This window comes from Branchiostoma lanceolatum, chromosome 5 (genome assembly GCF_035083965.1).
Source record: "Branchiostoma lanceolatum isolate klBraLanc5 chromosome 5, klBraLanc5.hap2, whole genome shotgun sequence".
NCBI lineage: Eukaryota > Metazoa > Chordata > Leptocardii > Amphioxiformes > Branchiostomatidae > Branchiostoma > Branchiostoma lanceolatum.
Genome location: NC_089726.1, coordinates 1,948,256 through 1,966,822, shown reverse-complemented (window position 1 = coordinate 1,966,822; position 18,567 = coordinate 1,948,256). Strand labels below are relative to the sequence as shown.

The following is an 18,567-nucleotide window of genomic DNA, read 5'->3' as shown; positions in this document are numbered from 1 at the left end:
TGCATAAACCTGGTTCTCAGGCTTCTTGTTTTCATTAGATTTTCCAGTAAAGCACGTTTAAAAAGATCAGAGAGCCAACAAATTGAAACAGTTTGGCCAAATCGCCCTTCCCTTATCGCATGCTGACATCTTGCTGAGATAGCACACGCTGTTTCCTGTATAAATTGCCTGGCTAACACGCCTTTATGGATTTCTTACAGTTGGAAATGAATACATGTAGCAATGCCGCCTTTAACATTCCTTTGGCTCTTTCTTCCCACTTTCAAAAGTATCAACAAGATTTATGGACAAAACTTGAGAGAGATAAAAGAGATTCAAAACTCACTTCAACCAGGTTGAAAACAGCCATTTATTTTACCTATTTATAGACAACGGCAAGAAACATAAAACATCAAGAGGTGTTCTGTCAGGATTCTCTTGTAAGATTACTTTCGCACTTTTGCTGGGGCTTTTCACAAACTTTCATTCATTTCATTTATCATACACAACTTGACGAACACGACATTCTCCTTTGAAACATATTTTTACGACAGCACAGCTGCACATGTAAAATAGCCTGTCTATAGACCTAATAGTGAAATGTGAAGGAAGTAGGATGAAGCCTAACACATACCAGTAGCACGTTTGTTACAAATTTCTAACAGCTACAGTTACTGGTAGTCGGTGAAGAGTTTCATCAGGTTGGCAAGTCACTGAATAGAAAGACTTTTTATACACAACCAAGTGATTTATTCAACCGACAATTCCTTACAACTTCACAGTCTATAAATCTAAAGTGAAAAATGTGAATTTGAAGTAGATCTACTGGGGAAAAATCCATCACAAACAGGCAGCTCGTTTTGTTACAAATTTCTCACAACTCCAGCAGCGATATCGATGCCTCTGCATGATTTTCAGGCACAGCGATCTCGCTTTCCTTTAGAAACGTAATCCTACGAATGTGCTTATTGCTAAGATAGAAATGTTGATCCATAGGCAGTTCCTTACAACTTCACGGTCTACACATCTAAGAGTGAAAAATGTGAATTCAAAGTAGATCTACTAGCTAGGGAAAAAATCCATCACAAAACAGGTTTTGTTACAAATTTCTCACCACTGCAGCGGCGATATCGATGCCTCTGCATGATAATCAGGTGCAACATTCCCACTTTGCTTGGAAACATAATCCTACGAATGTGATAATGGCTGAGATTGAAAGGCCACTATTAATGCCTTTATGTGATTATCAGGCATGACATTCCCACTTTCCTTAGAAATTAACATGTAATCCTGCATCTTGCTCAGAGATTGTACGGTTGATCTATAGGCAATTCAAATGTGACTGATATATATGAATAAAATGGGTTGAAATCTAACATATACCGGCAGCACATTTATTGCAAATTTCTTACAGCTACAGTAGCTTTCTCAATGTTACTGTTCATGCTTCTATGTGATTATCAAGCACGATGCACTACCCACTTCCCTTTGAATCATAACCTTACTTACCGAGATTGAAATGTTGACCCATTGGCAGTTCCAAGTCTATAAATCTAAAGTGAAGTATGTAAGGAAAAACCCAACACATACTCAGTAGCACATTTATTACAAATTTCTCACAGCTACAGTAACGTTATTGATTCACTGTTGACGCCTCTACATGATTATCAGGCGCGACATTCCCACTTTCCTTTAGAAATGTAATCCTGCGAATGTGCTTATTGCTGAGATTGAAAGAGTTATCTGTAGGCCGATTCTTGCAAGTCATAAATCTAAAGTGACCAAAGTGAATGTGAAGAAAATAAGGAAGAGAGCTCAAAGCATACCGGTAGCACATTGATTACAAATTTCTAACGACTACAGCAGCGTTATCGATACATCTGCGTGATTATCGGGCATGGCGATCCCACTTCCTTTTGAAACGTAATCCTACTTCATCGCTTCGTGCTGAGATGGAGTAGGTGATAGCCAGTGGCTGGCAGCTCCATCAATCTTGGAGACGTTCACAAGTCTTAATGTATTAATGTCGGAGAAGACGTGAGAAGAGAACTTCAAGATGTCTTAAGTGCAGATTAACCTAATTCGAAGCTCAGCTGATGGCTGTGTCTTAGGATTGATGTCTTAAGAGGACTTATATGTTCTTACGGCAAATTGTGGCCGTCTTTAAGATAAAACATCAAATCACGAGATGTGATACTTAGATCCTGGGCTTACTGTTACTGATGTGACTGATTTTAGCAAGCACATTTGGATACTTATTGCTTGGAGTTAGACATGCCGGTCTTACACATACATGTATGTGTATGTGTGATACAAGCAGGCACTACCTTGGGTGTGCCTGCAAAGCCTGTGTTGAGATGAAGGGGGGAAAAATATCACAGAATTTCATGATTGTAAATAGCTGAATGCAGTCCCATAGGTAAAGCCCCTGTCACACAGCTGACAATATCACACATGTAGGAGCATCCTCGCAAGATAGCTTTTAACAATGCTTGTTTTCAGATATGCAAAGGCTACATATATATGGTGTAATATAATCAGCTGCTGCTGTGCTGTGTGCCTGCGAAGCTGGTGTGTTTTGCCTAATGGTGGCTAAACCAGCTACATGTATATAGATACAGATACAGGTACAGGTACAGATACAGAATACAGAATACTGATATAGATACGCATGGCCCCCTATCTTCTTGACCATGGTTGGGAGTAAAATGTGAGCAAGGTCATCCATGATTTTGAGATATTGCAGTACTGATCCTATAGCTCTTTTCCTTCCCCACCCAGGTACTACTCGGCCAGTATCATTAAGATGGCGGGTGTTCAGGACGACTCCATGGCCATCTGCAAAGCTTTCGTGTCATCGATACCAAATACAAAGTTGACATGGACTTTGAGAGCTCATACAGAGAACTGAGGCATAATTGTCTCTTCTCCCTGAATCAGAAACATCATGCATATATGATTGAGACAATAAGAGACTAACTGACCCAATGGAATGTACTAATCCCTGCCCAGGTACTACTCGGCCAGTATCATCAAGATGGCGGGCGTTCAGGATGACTCCGCATGGCCATCTGCAAAGCTTTTGTGTCATTGATACCACAATTACAAACACAGACTTTGAGAGATGTTACAGCACTGATCCTATAGCCCTCTGCCCTTCCCCACCCAGGTATTACTCAGCCAGCATCATCAAGATGGCAGGTGTTCAGGATGACTCCATGGCCATCTGGCTGGCAGCCGTCACGGCCTTCGTAAACTTTCTCTTCACCGCCGTCGGGGTCTACCTTGTGGAGAAGGTGGGGAGGAGGATCCTGGCTCTGGGCAGCATGGCAGGTACGGGAGCTTTATGTATATCTGTAAGACTGAGAGACATGCTATTTTGTCAGCAAATGTGCTAGATGTTGGCACACGGTGCACCAAATTCATAGGCGTGTTTTTTGGCACACTTGTTAGATAGATTAGAGGCTCAGTCGGCATCACTCCACCACCAGGGAAGGTCGTGTCAAGTGCCTTTCCCAAGGGCACAACATCTGGGCATGGTTAGCATAGAACCCGGGATCTATTGGTTCTGAGTTCAACGCTCTAACCATTGCGCCACACCGATGCCACACATGTTATACATGAATAAGCAAGATCTTTCTGTTTGGTTGAGACTGTCTTTTCTTTTTAGGTTATTTCCTGATGAGTACTTATCCTTCTGTCCTGTACATGTAGGTGTGTTCCTGAGCCTGCTGGTGTTGGCCATCGCCTTCTGGTTCTCGGCCCAGTACTCCCCTCCCATCACCTACCTGCATGTTGTTTACTGTGCAAATGAATAAATAAATAAACAAACATGTCCTTGTGTCCTGCAGGTGTGTTCCTGAGCCTGCTGGTTTTGGCCATTGCCTTCTGGTTCTCCGCCCAGTACTCCCCACCCATCACCTACCTGCCTGCACAGGACACCAACATCTCACAGCACTGCAGCACATACAAGTAAGGCACTTAATTTATTTATTTATTTATTTATTTATTCAGCTTCACCATCACATGTACAATGATTGGTGGGGGACACAAAACAGGTGATCAAAATCCCCTCTACCAGTTGTCTCCCCGCACAAGATAATATGAAATACATCATAAGATAAATATGAACAGGGTAAAAGCGTACAAATAACAGTACCAATTATCATGAATAAAGAAATAGGTTCTGAGTAGGACATATTAGTACAAATTCAATGCACTGTACAGCAGTTAGTCCATGTACATACATGTATTCTATGAACGTCAAAGTGTGTGGACAGAAGAAATAGGTTATGTTCAAAAACGGCTTGCTTAAAGCATTTGATTGATGACTTCTGGGTCATTATCTCTGACAACTGAGTCTTGTGTTTTCACCCTTGTTTGTTGCTTAAATATTGTAAGCAAGAGGATTCAAAAGGTTGGAAATGGATGTCAAAGTGACTTTTTATTTTTGCATGCAGGCCTTGACATAATGAACAAGGGGTTTGGATCCAAGAATGAGTTCTTATCAAGTTTGAGACAACTAGTACTGGAGTATGGTTTATGCAATGTAAATCCGCATCACACAAATTTGTTGCCTAAAATACCATCATCTGTGACTTTGCACTTAGGACTTGTGCACTCAGGTTAGCAGCAGTAAGGAATAAGAGTTTTGATTTTATGTGTTTTACCAGAATACCTTTCAGGTCTGTGAGGTCTGCAATATCTTCGAATCCATACACATCTGAAATATATAAAACTTGAAATACGTAAAGTCTGAAATATATGAAAATTGGTTGAGGCCTTTTCCACACATATTTCCTGTGTAGGACCTGTAACCAATGTGCGCTGGACACCGACTGCGGATACTGCTTCACTCTGGACTCAAACAACTCGGTTGCCAACGGCTCCTGTGTGCCCACGGACGCCGGCAGGTGGGACACGTTCGCCGGAACCGGCCGATGCGCGTACGCCAACGGCACGGCAGACCACCAGCAGGCGGGGGCGAACTGGGCCTTCAACTACTGCCCGTCCCGCTACTCGTGGCTCGCTATCCTGGGACTGGTCCTGTACCTCATGTTCTTCGCACCAGGTGAGGCTGTGGTTGACTAGAATCTACTGCAAAGTTAGTTAAGGTGAGACTGCAGTTCACTAGAATCTTCAGAATGTTCTCCAGACCTGCAATGTTATAGTTGACAGAATGTACAAGTTTTGCAGGAGGACTGGTCTTGTACCTGATGTTCTTTGCACCAGGTGAGGCTGTGGTTGACTAGAATCTACTGCAAAGTTAGTTAAGGTGAGACTGCAGTTGTAGCATAAACCAGATTGTTCTCCAGACCTGCTATGTTATAGTTGACAGAATGTACAAGTTTTGCAGGAGGACTGCTCTTGTACCTGATGTTCTTTGCACCAGGTGAGGGGTGAGGCTGTGGTTGACTAGAATCTACTGCAAAGTTAGTTACTGCAGCAGTAGCGCTGGTCCTTTAGCAGTAGGACTGGTGAGGCTGCAGTTGACTAGAATCTAGTCCTGAGATGCTACAGTTGAATAGAATGTTATGACTTTGAAGTAGGACTGGTCCTGTACCTGATGTTCTTTGCATCAGGTGAGGCTGTTGATGACTAGAATCAACTTGTGATGTTACAGTCTGACTTACTACAGAATATGATCATCAACCTTCTCCCTGCTTCCTAGCCTAGTAACCAGTACAAAGTTGGTACCAAATGGCTACCTTAGCAGCCTGAATGTTGAATAATTCCCATCCTCAGACACTAATGTACCATTACTTGTGTTACAATGCAGGAATGGGTCCGATGCCGTGGACCATCAACTCGGAGATCTACCCCCTGTGGGCCCGCAGTACCGGCAACGCCTGCTCGGCGGCGACTAACTGGGTCTTCAACCTGCTGGTGTCCATGACCTTCCTAACGCTGACAGAGACGCTAACAAGGCCAGGTTTGTTTACTCGTTTGTTTGATGAGGCTTCATTGATTTAAATTGTTGGCTCTCAGATTTAAAAAGATAGTGCTGAACTGGAAGATCAACATGAAAACTGTGTCTGAGAGGAAAGTCTGTACCTTAAAGTTAGAGTGACCCGGGCGTCTTGAAAAGACGCATAGGGGTGGTGCCCATCTCCATTTCTATAGCCCTTGGGCCACACAGCTTTGTGCAAGTCACTACAGCAGGGGGCTGGTCCGCTGGTAGTGGTGTGTGTTTAACTTCCATATTCTTTCCCAAATGCTGAGTGCTAAGCAGAGAAAGCAGTATGTACCATTTTTAAAGTCTTTGGTATGACCCGGCCGGGGATCGAACTCACGACCTACTGTATGTAAGGCAAACACTCTACCAACTAGGCCATTGCACTATCTGTACCTTGGTGCACACAATTACGAAGTAAATATGCCAACACAGAATCTTTTGCTCCTGGCCCTCTATTTTCTGCTTGGTCTCTTGCTAACTATCTACTTCAAAATTTCCAAGAACCAAGAAAGTAAATTGGTGTGGCCTTTTAGCAGACATTACTTTCTGCAGAAGTGCGACAGGTAGGTAAAATACATGTAGTACAAGATTCTCCAGGTTTGTATTCCGCTGTTTTCAAAGATTAATTAAATTTCTATTGGACAGTGACAACTTTGGGATTTTCAGCATTGCAAGCCAAAGTTATACTTGTAATATATGCTACATAAAAACTTATGTTTATTTCTAGATATCACTGTTATGTTAAGGCCTGGTCCGTCCTTGAATTGGGGTTTTACTCTTAATATTGTGTTGTCAGGAGAATCACAAATGTCTTGAGTTTGAAGTGACAAAATAGTTAAAATTTGGCCTATATTTAGAGAACAGACCATTCCTCTTAAAAAATGTATAACTGGTCTGGAAAAGAATCATATTTTCCTAATTGTTTGGGAAATCTCATGTGTAATTTTACAAATTCCAATAGATAGGTTGAGACCATTTAAGATTCTAAGGATTATCAAAATTCCATAGACCAAGGAATTGTGTTGTTTTTGCTCACGTTTGTAAAATGATGCTAACAGCTGACTCCAAGGGACAGGAAGGTAATAACTTGAGAGGCATTATACTTAGAATTTATAACAAGGCTTGCTGTCTGCCTTTAGGCTGTCATTTCAAGGGCTTTTCTAAGAACTGGGATAACTTTAATTGGTAACTCTCAGAGCTTCTCTACTCTAAAGCCTAATAGGATGGTTGAGTTAAGATAGCGTCAGCTCTCATAACGCCGCCGGGTAACGTTAGCCCAGAACTGCCACTGTAAGAAAACGGTGAATTTTAAGAGATGCACTAATGCTACATTCAGTAATCCCTGAGGTTAAAAAATGCACTTTTGACATCCAAGTGTTCATACATTCCTGAGCAGGTTTTAAAGGCAACCAAAGAATATTAGGGCCCAAAAATGGGAATGAAAAAAATGCTCAAATCTTTATGGTAGTGACATTTACTAACATTGTTTAGCACATTTGTGTAATAACTTCATACATGTACGTGGAGCATTCTAAAACCGCGCAATTAATCGTGCCGTACGATGATCCCCTTAGTTTTGCGAGCCTACAAAAACTCCAGCCACGATTTTCAGTGAGTACTCACATCACAACAATTTTTGCATCATGTGCGTTGTTATATATACATTGTGATGATGTTGTTTGAACTAATCATGTCTAGAAATGACTAGATAAATAGACTTTCAAAATACGATCTTTTGGGCCCTAACATTGCTTGGGTTTCCTTTAATAACGCTGTTTTTTTTAATGTGGCCGTCCTAGGGTACCAGGGAGAGTTGATGTTAACTGTGGAGCAAGTTGAACACAACTGTGTGTTATTACATAACATACAATCTGTAATCTAAAGCCCAACTTTGTTGTCAGTTGTAATCTCGGACCTTTGCTAACGCTTAATGTAAGATATGGTTAAAGTCATTTACATGTAAGGTATCTGAGAAGGAAATCTTGTTTCATTTGCTTGAGAATGGAAACATAACAAAGAATCAACCGTAAATCATGAGATGTTTGGGGTGGTTTTATTTTCACAGTTTTTTGCAGTTTTCAACACAAATGTGTGACATCGCAAATCTGTACTTCCATTGTTACTGCTTCACTACAAAATTGTATCAACTGCAAACTTAAGACCCTGCAAAAACTTCCTTTTCCCTTCTACGACAAAATTAATTCCCTGCAAAATTACATGTAGATAAGTTGAGGGTAATTACAGAGGTAACAAAAAAGTCTAGACATATTCTAGATTCAATTTCAGATTAGAGTTAAATCCCAGGAAACAAGGAATTGAATTGTTTAAGTCCCGTCGTTTTAACCTTGCCAGCCCGGAGGTAGGTTTCCTTTTCATCGCTACAGTTTTCACCACACATTTATTACATTGCAAATTTGCCCAAATTATTACATACGTGTAACAGTACAACTGTTAGTGTTACAGTTTGCTACAGAATTGTTTCAACCAAGAATTTAAAACAACTGAGAGATAACTTACTTTTCCTCTCTACCACAAAATTAACTCACCACAAAAATAGATTAGTTGACAGTATACTAGTATACAAAGGTAACAAGAAAGATATAATGTAGATTCAATTTTAGATTAGAGTTTAATCCCAGGAAACGAGGGATTGAATTGCTTAAGCCATGATCATTGCAGTTTTCACCACAAATTTATTACATTGCAAATCTGCTTTAAATTTCCAAAATTACTACTTACGTGGAACAGTTCAAGTATCAGTGTTACAGTTTACTACAGAATTGTCTCAACCAAGAATTTAAAACAACTGAGAGATAACTTACTTTTCCTCTCTACCACAAAATTAATTCCCCGCAAAACTAAATGAGTTGACAGTATACAAAGGTAACAAGAAATAATTGTATTCAATTTTAGATTAGAGTTGAATCCCAAGATACGAGAAATTGAATTGCTTAAGCCCTGTCGTTTTAACCTTGCCAGCCTGGAGGTAGGTTTCCTTTTCATGATTATTGCAGTTTTCACCACAAATGTATTACATTGCAAATCTGCTTTTTCAAAATAACTACATTACTACAGAATTGTTTCAACCATGAATTTAAAACAACTTTCCTCTCTACCAACAAAATTAACTCACCGCAAAAATAGATTACAGTATACAGAGGTAACAAGAAAGCTATGCTGTAGATTCAATTTTAGATGAGAGTCAAATCCCAGGAAGCAAGGAATTTAATTGTCTAAGCCTGTCGTTTATTACCTCGCCAGCCTGGAGGTAGAACTGACATTTCCGTTTCTTCCGTGGAGAAATTACGCGGCGTTCTTCCCCGGAGGACACTGGGAGTCACGACTGCCGCATCAGATAAGGCATGGAAATTCCCGCATCGATTCTGCAGGGATAGAAATATACTGGGTGCATTAAGAGGTAGTCCCATAGCCTTTCTGAGGCTGTAGAGGGACAGTGGGTTGTTATCCACTGTGTCTAGGGCAGGGTATTGGAAGGTGGAGCCCAACACTCTCCTCCACTGTCTTTTACCTCCCCAACCAAAGTCAGATACCTATTTTTACACCTGGGTTAGAGTGAAGAAAGTTGTGTAGACTGCCTTTCTCAAGGGCACAGCATCAGTGGTATGTCAGGGGAATACTCGGTGCAGAAATTATGCACTTTTGTGCACCCAAATTGGACCTGTGCACCTAATTTTTGCACCGGTGCACCTAGATATCAATGCATGTTTATGTACATGAAGGTATATGTACTGATGATACACTAATTAATTAAGCAAGAGTAAGTAAGCACTAATTATACACTGGTATGCAGCACATATTCTTGAAATTAAAGTGCCAGGGTAAACTTTGTTGTCCATGTTTTATCTGAATGTTTAGAATTTTGAAGTTAGTAATATAATTTCAGATTTGAATTTTAAAGAGAGTCAGTAAGGTTTGTAATTAGTAAGTTTTGCTGGCATTCTACTTTCTCTTATGTTGTGCAGCCAATTTTTTTTCTGTGCATCAAAATTTTTATGTTAGATGCCCCAGTGCAGTATTTATTTATTCAGATCTACCACATTTGTGGAAGGATTGACATAACAGGTGACTATCACCTTTTCAAGATGTCATCCCAGACTGGACTGTAAGGTTGGATCCAGTCACACCGGGAAGGACCCCTACTCTTTTCGATAAGTATGGCTGGTTTTTTAACGTGCTCGAGTTGTGTTTCTCCTCAAACATGGGACCTCCATCTAACGTCCTATCCGAGGGACGCCCCTAAGAGAAGCTAGGGACTCCTTTCCAACTAAGTGAAATAAGGAAAGTCGTCTTAAGTCCCTTCCCCAAGGGCACAACGTCAACGGGTTAGGGTTCTGGGCCAAACACCCTGCCACTGCGCCACCGAGACGCCACTTAAGATAGATATAAATTTTGAGCCCTGTTCAGGCGTGACAGGCTCGCACCAAGAGATCTACAGCCGTCCGCAGGCAAAGCAGCGTATCATGAACAAATTACCATCCTGAATGGATTGTAGAGAAAGCTGATGGTCCGCATAACGTGCCATCGGTGGCATTTAAAAGTGAATGACTCCTTCCATCGCTATGCAGCTTGCTTGAAAGACTACTGCTGCTTTTAAATGTTATTGGTTTCCGAACACACTTTAGAATTGAAAGAGACAGACAGTTGAATGTATTTTGCTTAAAAGACCAAGCTCCTCATAAATGTGATCGCTTCTTATTAAGAAAGTGAGAAAATACAGTGTTTAGTGTTGGAGTTGCCACCCTCTAGTGAGTCAATTCTTCTGAGTAAGAGAAAGGAAAGTGATCTCGAACCAGTTTAGCTCAATTGAACTCAATGAACAGAGGAGCTAATCTTCCACTGGTCGTGACAGAGAAGACAAACGCTATGTACAGTATTTACAGGTTCATTGTACCAGGGAAATTCCCCTAGCTCTTTTCGACAAGCACAATGAACAGTGGACCACGGCTTAACGTCCCGTCCTAAGGACTGCTACCCTTTCCGATAGCATGCATGTCGGTGAGAGAACAGTTTATTTCTCATCCCCAAGACCCAAACCCACCCCATGTCGTTTTTTAGAATCAATAATTGCAGATCTAGAGGTCACTCCTCAGATTTTACCATAAGGCCACACCAATCTAATTTCTTGGATAACGAAATTTAAAAAAAAAAATGCTAGATTGAAAAATCAATCTGAAAACAGAATCTCAGAGGAAAGTCTGTATACTTTGGTGCACACAGTATCAGGGAGTGAACAGGGTCAGGTGCAAGTTTTCAACCCAGCCTTCTGTTTTAATGATGTCCTGGTGCTAAAATTGAAAAAAAATCTGTTAGCCAAGAAATTAAATTGGTGTGGCCTAATAAGCGTCTGTTTTCATGTGAATCTTCCTGTCAAGCGTTATCTTACTTTTGAATCTGAGACCCAACAAATCAAACTGTGGTCTGAGGGTGCTACCATACAACTAGTTGATATTTCCTCACAGAAAATGTGTAAGGTAAGATAAATGTGTCTACCAACTTGAAGGTACAGACTTTCTCAGACTCTGTTTTCATGTCGACCTTCCAGTTCAGCACTATGATCTTTTTTTTTTAATCCAAGAACCAACAAATGAAGAATTAATTTTGAGGGATGTCTGAATATAATGTGTGCATCAAGGTACTATGAAACTTTCTCCTCAGATTCTGTGTTCATGTTGATCATCCAGTGCAGCCCATTTATTTTTTAGATCAGAGAACCATCAGATAAGATTGGTGTGGCCTAACCTAATACTTCCTGTACATGTAAGTTGTGCACGTCAGTGTCAAAGTGCGGAATCCTGTTCCCGGTGGGATGAAGCCGTGGAATTGGAAGGGGAAGTAAACACAGACCATGAAATCACGTTTGATCCTCCCGGTCAGCCCTGATGACGGATCACCGTAGCCTTACTGTAAAGCCATTTAATATTTTAGCGTTTTGGGAGAAAGGGAGTACTCTTGTAGTTCACGGCATTTAACTTCATGGGTGGAAACATCACTGTCTCAAATGTTAGTAATCAAACATCTGCGATGATGAAATTTTAGCGGTTGACTTTAGTGACCATCAAAGTACCTAAAGTTAAGTTAAGGCCACACCAATTTAATTTCTTGGTTAACAGATTTTTTATTTTCTAAAAAAAATTTAAAAAAAAAATCAGAAAAACAGAAGGCTGTAAAATAAAAATCTGTTAAGGAAGAAATTAAATTGGTGTGGCCTAACATCAACAAATCAAGAATTACAGTACATTGTAGCTGAACCGTGAGGCAAATAGTTGAACAGATAAGTGAAGTCAGGGCTGTTATAAAGCTATCCTTTCATTCCGACAACTACAGGAGTCCAGGCCACAGATGACAGTCATTTGCTGCCTCTGTAGTTCCTCCTTGGTAGTTCCAGTCGATATTTAAGGCATTGATCCAATACCTGCCTGAAATTTTTAGAGTTTGTGGTGTGTCTTGTTTAATCGCTGTTCATGACAGACTTTACTTTCTTTTGACCTGTAATGGCTGTCAGTTGTCACCATAGGGGTGATGAATTACTAAATTCTGGCAACTCTGAACTCACAGAAGATTGACCAATGTACACATGAAATGTATCATTGATAATAAGAAAAAAGCATTTGTATGATAAAGACCTACAATCTGACTGTACAATCAAACAAGACATATGAGAAATGAAAAATATTTCACAGAGGTATGAGATCTTCAATCTTTGTTTTTGTCAAGTTGAACGTAATTTTAAAACAATCCTTAAACAGTCTGCTGCACAATCATATACAACAACCATGTGTACTTCAGATTGAATTTTAGAGAAGGCAGTTTTGATAGATTGGACTTGACTCATCAAAATAACTATTTCTCCTATGCTGCAATAGTGCTTGCGGTTGAACTTCCATATATGGCAAACATGGACCTGTAAATATAGTGGCTTCAATAAAGCGCAACTCTCCACATATCACTGCCAGCCGCCTTTGACGGCAGCACAAGAAATACTGCAACATGTAATCTTTTTTCACAAGTAAAAGCTTCAAGAGTCACTTGGGAGATGATGGCAATGCCATCAGTTTTCCTGTGAGGTCCATTTCACTCTCCTGGTGAAATGGAACTGAAAGATATCAGAGTTTGTACAAGAGATGCTCTCAACCCACGAATCACCAGATTTATGTTCGCCTTGTATCTGATGTGTATTTTTCTGTAAATTCACAAGCGTATCTATCTTTCTCTGAGTGCTTGTCAAAATGTCATATCCCTTTCTAGTTTTGCCATTGACGTCTGTGTGCTTGAATGTACATTTTGTGCGATATTATACTGTACTTCAATGGGACAAAGACAAACATCTTTCTTGTTATTCTGTTTAGTTATGATGGCTTTTAAATGTCTTAAGATAACCCCTGAGTTATAAAGCTATTTTGGTATCAAAAGTAGTAAGTAAAAGTATGGAAGCAAATTATTCACCTTGTCAATATGAAAATATGTGATCGTTCTCCTTGTACATTTATGTAGTATTAGAGCAAACTGTACCAAACAGGGGTCCTTTTGAAATGAGGCCTTATGCTAGAACATTTAAGCTTGACGGATGTTAGTTGACATTTACACTGGTAAGTGGCGTCAGTGTGGTGCAATGGTTAGAGCATTGGACTCAGAACCAATAGGTCCCGGGTTCCATACAGTTACTCAACATGCCCCGATGTTGTGCCCTTGAGAAAGGCACTTTACAAGACCTTCCATGGCAGTGGAGCGATGCCCACTGAGCCTCTTTGGCTTATCTGTCTAGAAGAGCGCCAAAAAACATGTAATCTTGACCTGTGATGACATGTAATCAAAGACACACAACGGATTTGGTTGCCTATGTGCCAACATGTACCACATTCGCCATTAAGAACCGTACAAAAACACTGGAAAACAGTCACTGTGTTACATGTGACAAGGATGTGAAATAATCATCATGGATTTGCTTTCAATAGATTGCTGTTTAGTGCAGCCAAACAACATAAACTGACATTGTTATACGTACAAAGGCTGTTTCATTGAGAATTGTTGACTGACACTTGAATGTGTGCATCTGTCCGTTTGTGTGTGTCTGCCATATCTTTGATTTTTTTATTATCTGTGTATTTTTGCAACATAAATGTTTGGGGGGGGGGGGAATCAACCGTTCATTGTTCGAATTTGCTTGTTACAAAAATAACAAGTAGCTTATAAAGCTCTTCAGTTGTCTAATGGGTCAATGCCAAAGACATTGTGTAGAAGTGTGTATATATGTCTATACAATATCTTTGGTCATACAAAGTCCCAAGTTTTGGGTTTAAAAAGAAATGAGGAAAGTTGAGAAAATGAATGTGTAGTACATATTTGTCGCTGCAATGTGTGTATTTTTGTTACCCTTTTGCCTCCCCTTTTTTCAGTGTTTTTATGTGCCTGTTTTGTTTGTTGTCTTCCCCTCCATTCCACAGGCACTTTCTTCATGTACAGCGGCCTAGCCCTTTTGGGGGTCCTCTTCATATGGGCCTTCGTGCCTGAAACAAAGGGCAAGCGTTTGGAGGACATACAGGCGATATTCGAGGGTCCGTGTGTGATGGGTTGTGTGGGTAGTGCTCCCCACTACACCCACGTGTCAGGGAAGGTCAGGGTCCCTGCTCCGGAGCCCTCCGTGTGCACTCCCATCCTGGAGGAGGAGAGCAGACCCGAGGTGGAGTCTGATGACTCGTCCGATGTGGAGGAGTACAGCAGATGACGTTTTATCCACCCTTAGAAAAAGTCAGCAGTTTGTCCTTTTTTTTCCAAATGCTCCTCTTCTTTTTACACTACAAGTTTTATTACAAAACAAGAGTGAATTTATTACTGATTTAAACACTCTCCACTTGCCATTGCCTGTTGTGCTCCTAATTCTAATTCTTAAATCCCTAACCCTTCACCCCTAGCACAGATGCTATGACATCCTCCTGCCAAAGTTAATGTAGAATTTCAATCTTATTATTCGTCCACTCACCACATTTGTATCTGTCTGCTTAACCCTTAGGGAAAAAAGTGCATCAATTTTACCGAATGCCTCTCTTCTTAATTTCTCTTCACACTAGATAGAGTTTTCTTCCTATTACACAACAAGGGGGGATTTATCATTGTCAATGATTGGAACTTCATGCCTTTAACCTTTTTCTTCCCCACTCTTCTAGTCAGACTGACGGTTGTGCTCCTATGAAACTTCTAGCACAGATGCTGTTGCATCCTCCTGCCAAAATTTATTATGAATGTAGAATTTCAATCTTCTTATACTCATCCGTGCCATGTTTTCGTATGTCCGCTTAACCCTCTCCCTGCTGCCTAACCCCTTAACCAATACAAGTTTGGTGCCAAATGGCTACCTTAGCAGGTCAATGGTTAATATTCTATTCCACTTAATACTTAAATTAATCCACTCTAATCTACTTCATACATTACAAATGTACCTTGATCCTAACTCTATTAACCTGTTGCATGCTGCTGTGCATCTCATTATGGTATCTTCTGCAGATTTAATGTAATTTCAGACATACTCAGTACAATATACTTACAAAGTTCCATAGACAGTATTCAAAGTTTGTCTATTAATAGTATTCTGTTCCATACTCTCATCTTGTCTATACCTTGGTGTAACTATCATCTTGATTCTCTGTCTTAGTGTTAGTTTCCATCATTATCAGCTTGAGTATTGTGTATGGACTGCATGCAGTCTTTACCTGTAGACTTCTTAATGGTAAAGCTTTGATACAGTCTTGGCCATTTTATACAATGTAGCATAACTTGTAGGCATTTATACAATGTAGCATAACTGTAGGCCCTCCTACAACTTTCATTATCTGGACTAACCATGGATCAAATAAAGGCTTTGACTTGACCTGACCTGACCTGACCTGACCTGACCTGACCTGACTTGACTTGACTTGACTTGATAAAGACATGAAATCATTTGTGCAACTTTTTGACTTTTGAAATATGAAGGGGACTGTCCACATAGGCCACATTTTATTTAAGTTAATCCTGAGTGGTCTTCTTGGACAGTTTGACATACAAAGGAAACGATACAGTATTTGGCTACAAGAAGCTGAAAGTCTTTTTTCCTCCTCCTTGCAGGTGCCATCTGGATGTACAGCTCCTTTTCGTTCCTTGGTCTCCTCTTCATCTTCTTCCTCGTCCCTGAGACGCGCGGGTACCGCCTGGAGGAGATGGAACTGCTCTTCAGCCGACCCTGGGGTCAAATCACCGCCCCCTTGCAGCAGGACAGGGAAGTGCAGTACATCCGGGTCAGGGGTCACAATCAGGGCACCTCGGATGCCTCCGACATTGAATGACAGTAGATATGTTGGTTATGCCATTATTTTGTAGATATATAATCTCATTTCATACAAATATTCAATTTTATTCCTTTATTCTAAGAACCCATGACATTAGGTGGCGGTATAGATATGTTGGTTATGTCCTTATTGTATAGATATGGTCTAATTCAATTTTTGTTTCTTTTTCCCTTTATTCTAAGAACGAGCTCCCATGACAATTAGATTACGATACCGTAGATAGAATATTTGATTTTTAGCGTGAAAATTGACTCTATGTTCATGTATGATTGACTAAATGTTTGTTAAATGTGTTGTTTGTGCCTTTGTAAATCTCTATCTATTATGCCCTGTATCTAGGGCTGGTGGCATGAAAATATCAAGCTGAAATTATGAAAATATCTAAGTAAAAACAAAAATGGAAAAGTATAGATATAGCAATTCTGATCGCTGGATAAACAATATCCCATTTTAAGACATTGTTTCTTTTACAAATCCATTATGAGAACAACACTGAAACTGTTATGTTGTTTTGAATCAAAAGAAATACAGAGAAAGCTCTACATTTGAGACCAAGTCCATATAGTGCCCAACTCAAGTAAATGATGATTACATGACTGTCTGTATTTTTGATGTTAGAAGTAAGTATGATACCAACTGTGTCTTGGAGTGAGTACACAAACTACATGTTGTCAGTAGCTGCTAACACTAATGCATGTACTTACGGCCACGCCATCTTAATTTGTTGGTGAAAGTTCTTGGATTCTAAAAATATTCTTATCAATTGGAATATCAATATGAGTCTGAAAACTCTCCAAGCAGAGGTTTCAGGCGGGGGGGGGGGGGCTTTTTAGTTTTTTCAACCTTTACAACGATTCTATATTAGTCCCTAGCGGTAAGTGCATTTTCTTTCATTTTCATAGAGGGGATAATGAAAAAATTGCGGCCACTACTAGGGAAGCATAGGAAAGGCCACAACGAAACAACCCCTGACCAAAACCATTACCTGCAGATTAGGTTCTGAGGGCAACATACCTTGCTACACATATAGTTTCAAGGAGTGGATATAGTCCACCCAACCCTTCGTTTTCATCTTACTGACTTTTGACATTGCAATGACTGAGAACCAAGAAACTAGATTGGTGTGGCCTGATATATTAAGCCTCCCCCTGCTGATGTAGGCGGAGCGAAATTAATACAGACTATGTGCATGGGACAGAGCACAGCAGGGTAACGGTTAGTTTCACATGTAAAAAGTACTTGATGCCAATAATTAAAAGTCTTAAATACCCCAGAGATTTATAGGATGATAGCAGGTGTTTCAAGTTGTGGGACTCCCAGTGCAATCCTTAGGCTTCTGAATGGTACCTTTGATTTTCGCTCATTTGAAGTTTAATTTGTTTTCTTCTATGACTTTTACACTCGATACAAATTGTGTAACAAGTGATGATGGTATAAGATTGCTTTTGAAAGTGGCTTAATCATGACAGAGGAAATTTTGTTTAAAGAACTTGAAGGTAAACTGTACAATGTACTACATGACAGTATAAAACTACATTTACAAACAAAGAACACAAGATTGTCTTAAGATTTTAGTCTTAAAAGTATATAAAACCATGTTGCTATAGATTATATGTCTTGGCCACATGTTCGCAATGTTTGTATGTAAGTCTGTTAGGACTATTCTATCAAGCGAACAGTGAACCAAGTCTGTTACATTCCAATGTGCAATATTGATATAATACAACATAACTTGAGATGAACCTCGAAGTGTGCATGCCAACCTTTGCCGACAAGATCTCTGTGACAGTATTTACATTTTCACAAAATCCAGAAGGCCACATCAATTTGATTTATTATTTTCTTTTCGATTTATGCAGAGAAATACAACAGAAAACGCTTTTTTCCTAGGCCCTAACGTTAGTTATGGGCTCTGTGGCAATGTTGCGATTCTACCCAGGCTATTATACAGTACTTGGCATCGTGCATGTAAATCATTGAACTCTAACGTTGTGATACTTACACGATGCCATCGTCTACAGTCAGATGTATTCTATATTTGTACATGAAATACACATGTTTAGCTGGTGTCTATATATTTGTGCCAGGTATGAAGGAGTACATTTATTGTGTTATAGATATCCAATGTGATTAGATGACTATCTAACATTCTTCACAATAAAAGATAAAAGCAGAGAATGTCTGTGCCATTTTTCATGTCTTCGGTATGACCCGCCGGGGTTAGAACCTCCGACCTTCCGAGACGATCACTCTGCCTCCTAGAGTTAGATCTTCACAACAATCTACTTTCTC

General features: G+C 40.0%; 1 protein-coding gene across 1 annotated transcript in view; it reads left to right on the top strand.

The window, feature by feature from the left end:
• Positions 1-18,403, top strand: part of LOC136434631 (proton myo-inositol cotransporter-like) — a 35,174-nt gene extending 16,771 nt beyond the window's left edge. The window contains exons 12-16 of the mRNA XM_066427545.1: positions 3,149-3,312; positions 3,831-3,951; positions 4,788-5,050; positions 5,759-5,911; positions 16,055-18,403. Coding sequence (XP_066283642.1) covers positions 3,149-3,312; positions 3,831-3,951; positions 4,788-5,050; positions 5,759-5,911; positions 16,055-16,272 — 919 coding nt within the window. The 3' untranslated portion in view covers positions 16,273-18,403. The remainder of the gene's footprint in view (positions 1-3,148; positions 3,313-3,830; positions 3,952-4,787; positions 5,051-5,758; positions 5,912-16,054) is intronic.
• The last annotated feature ends 164 nt before the right edge of the window (positions 18,404-18,567 follow it).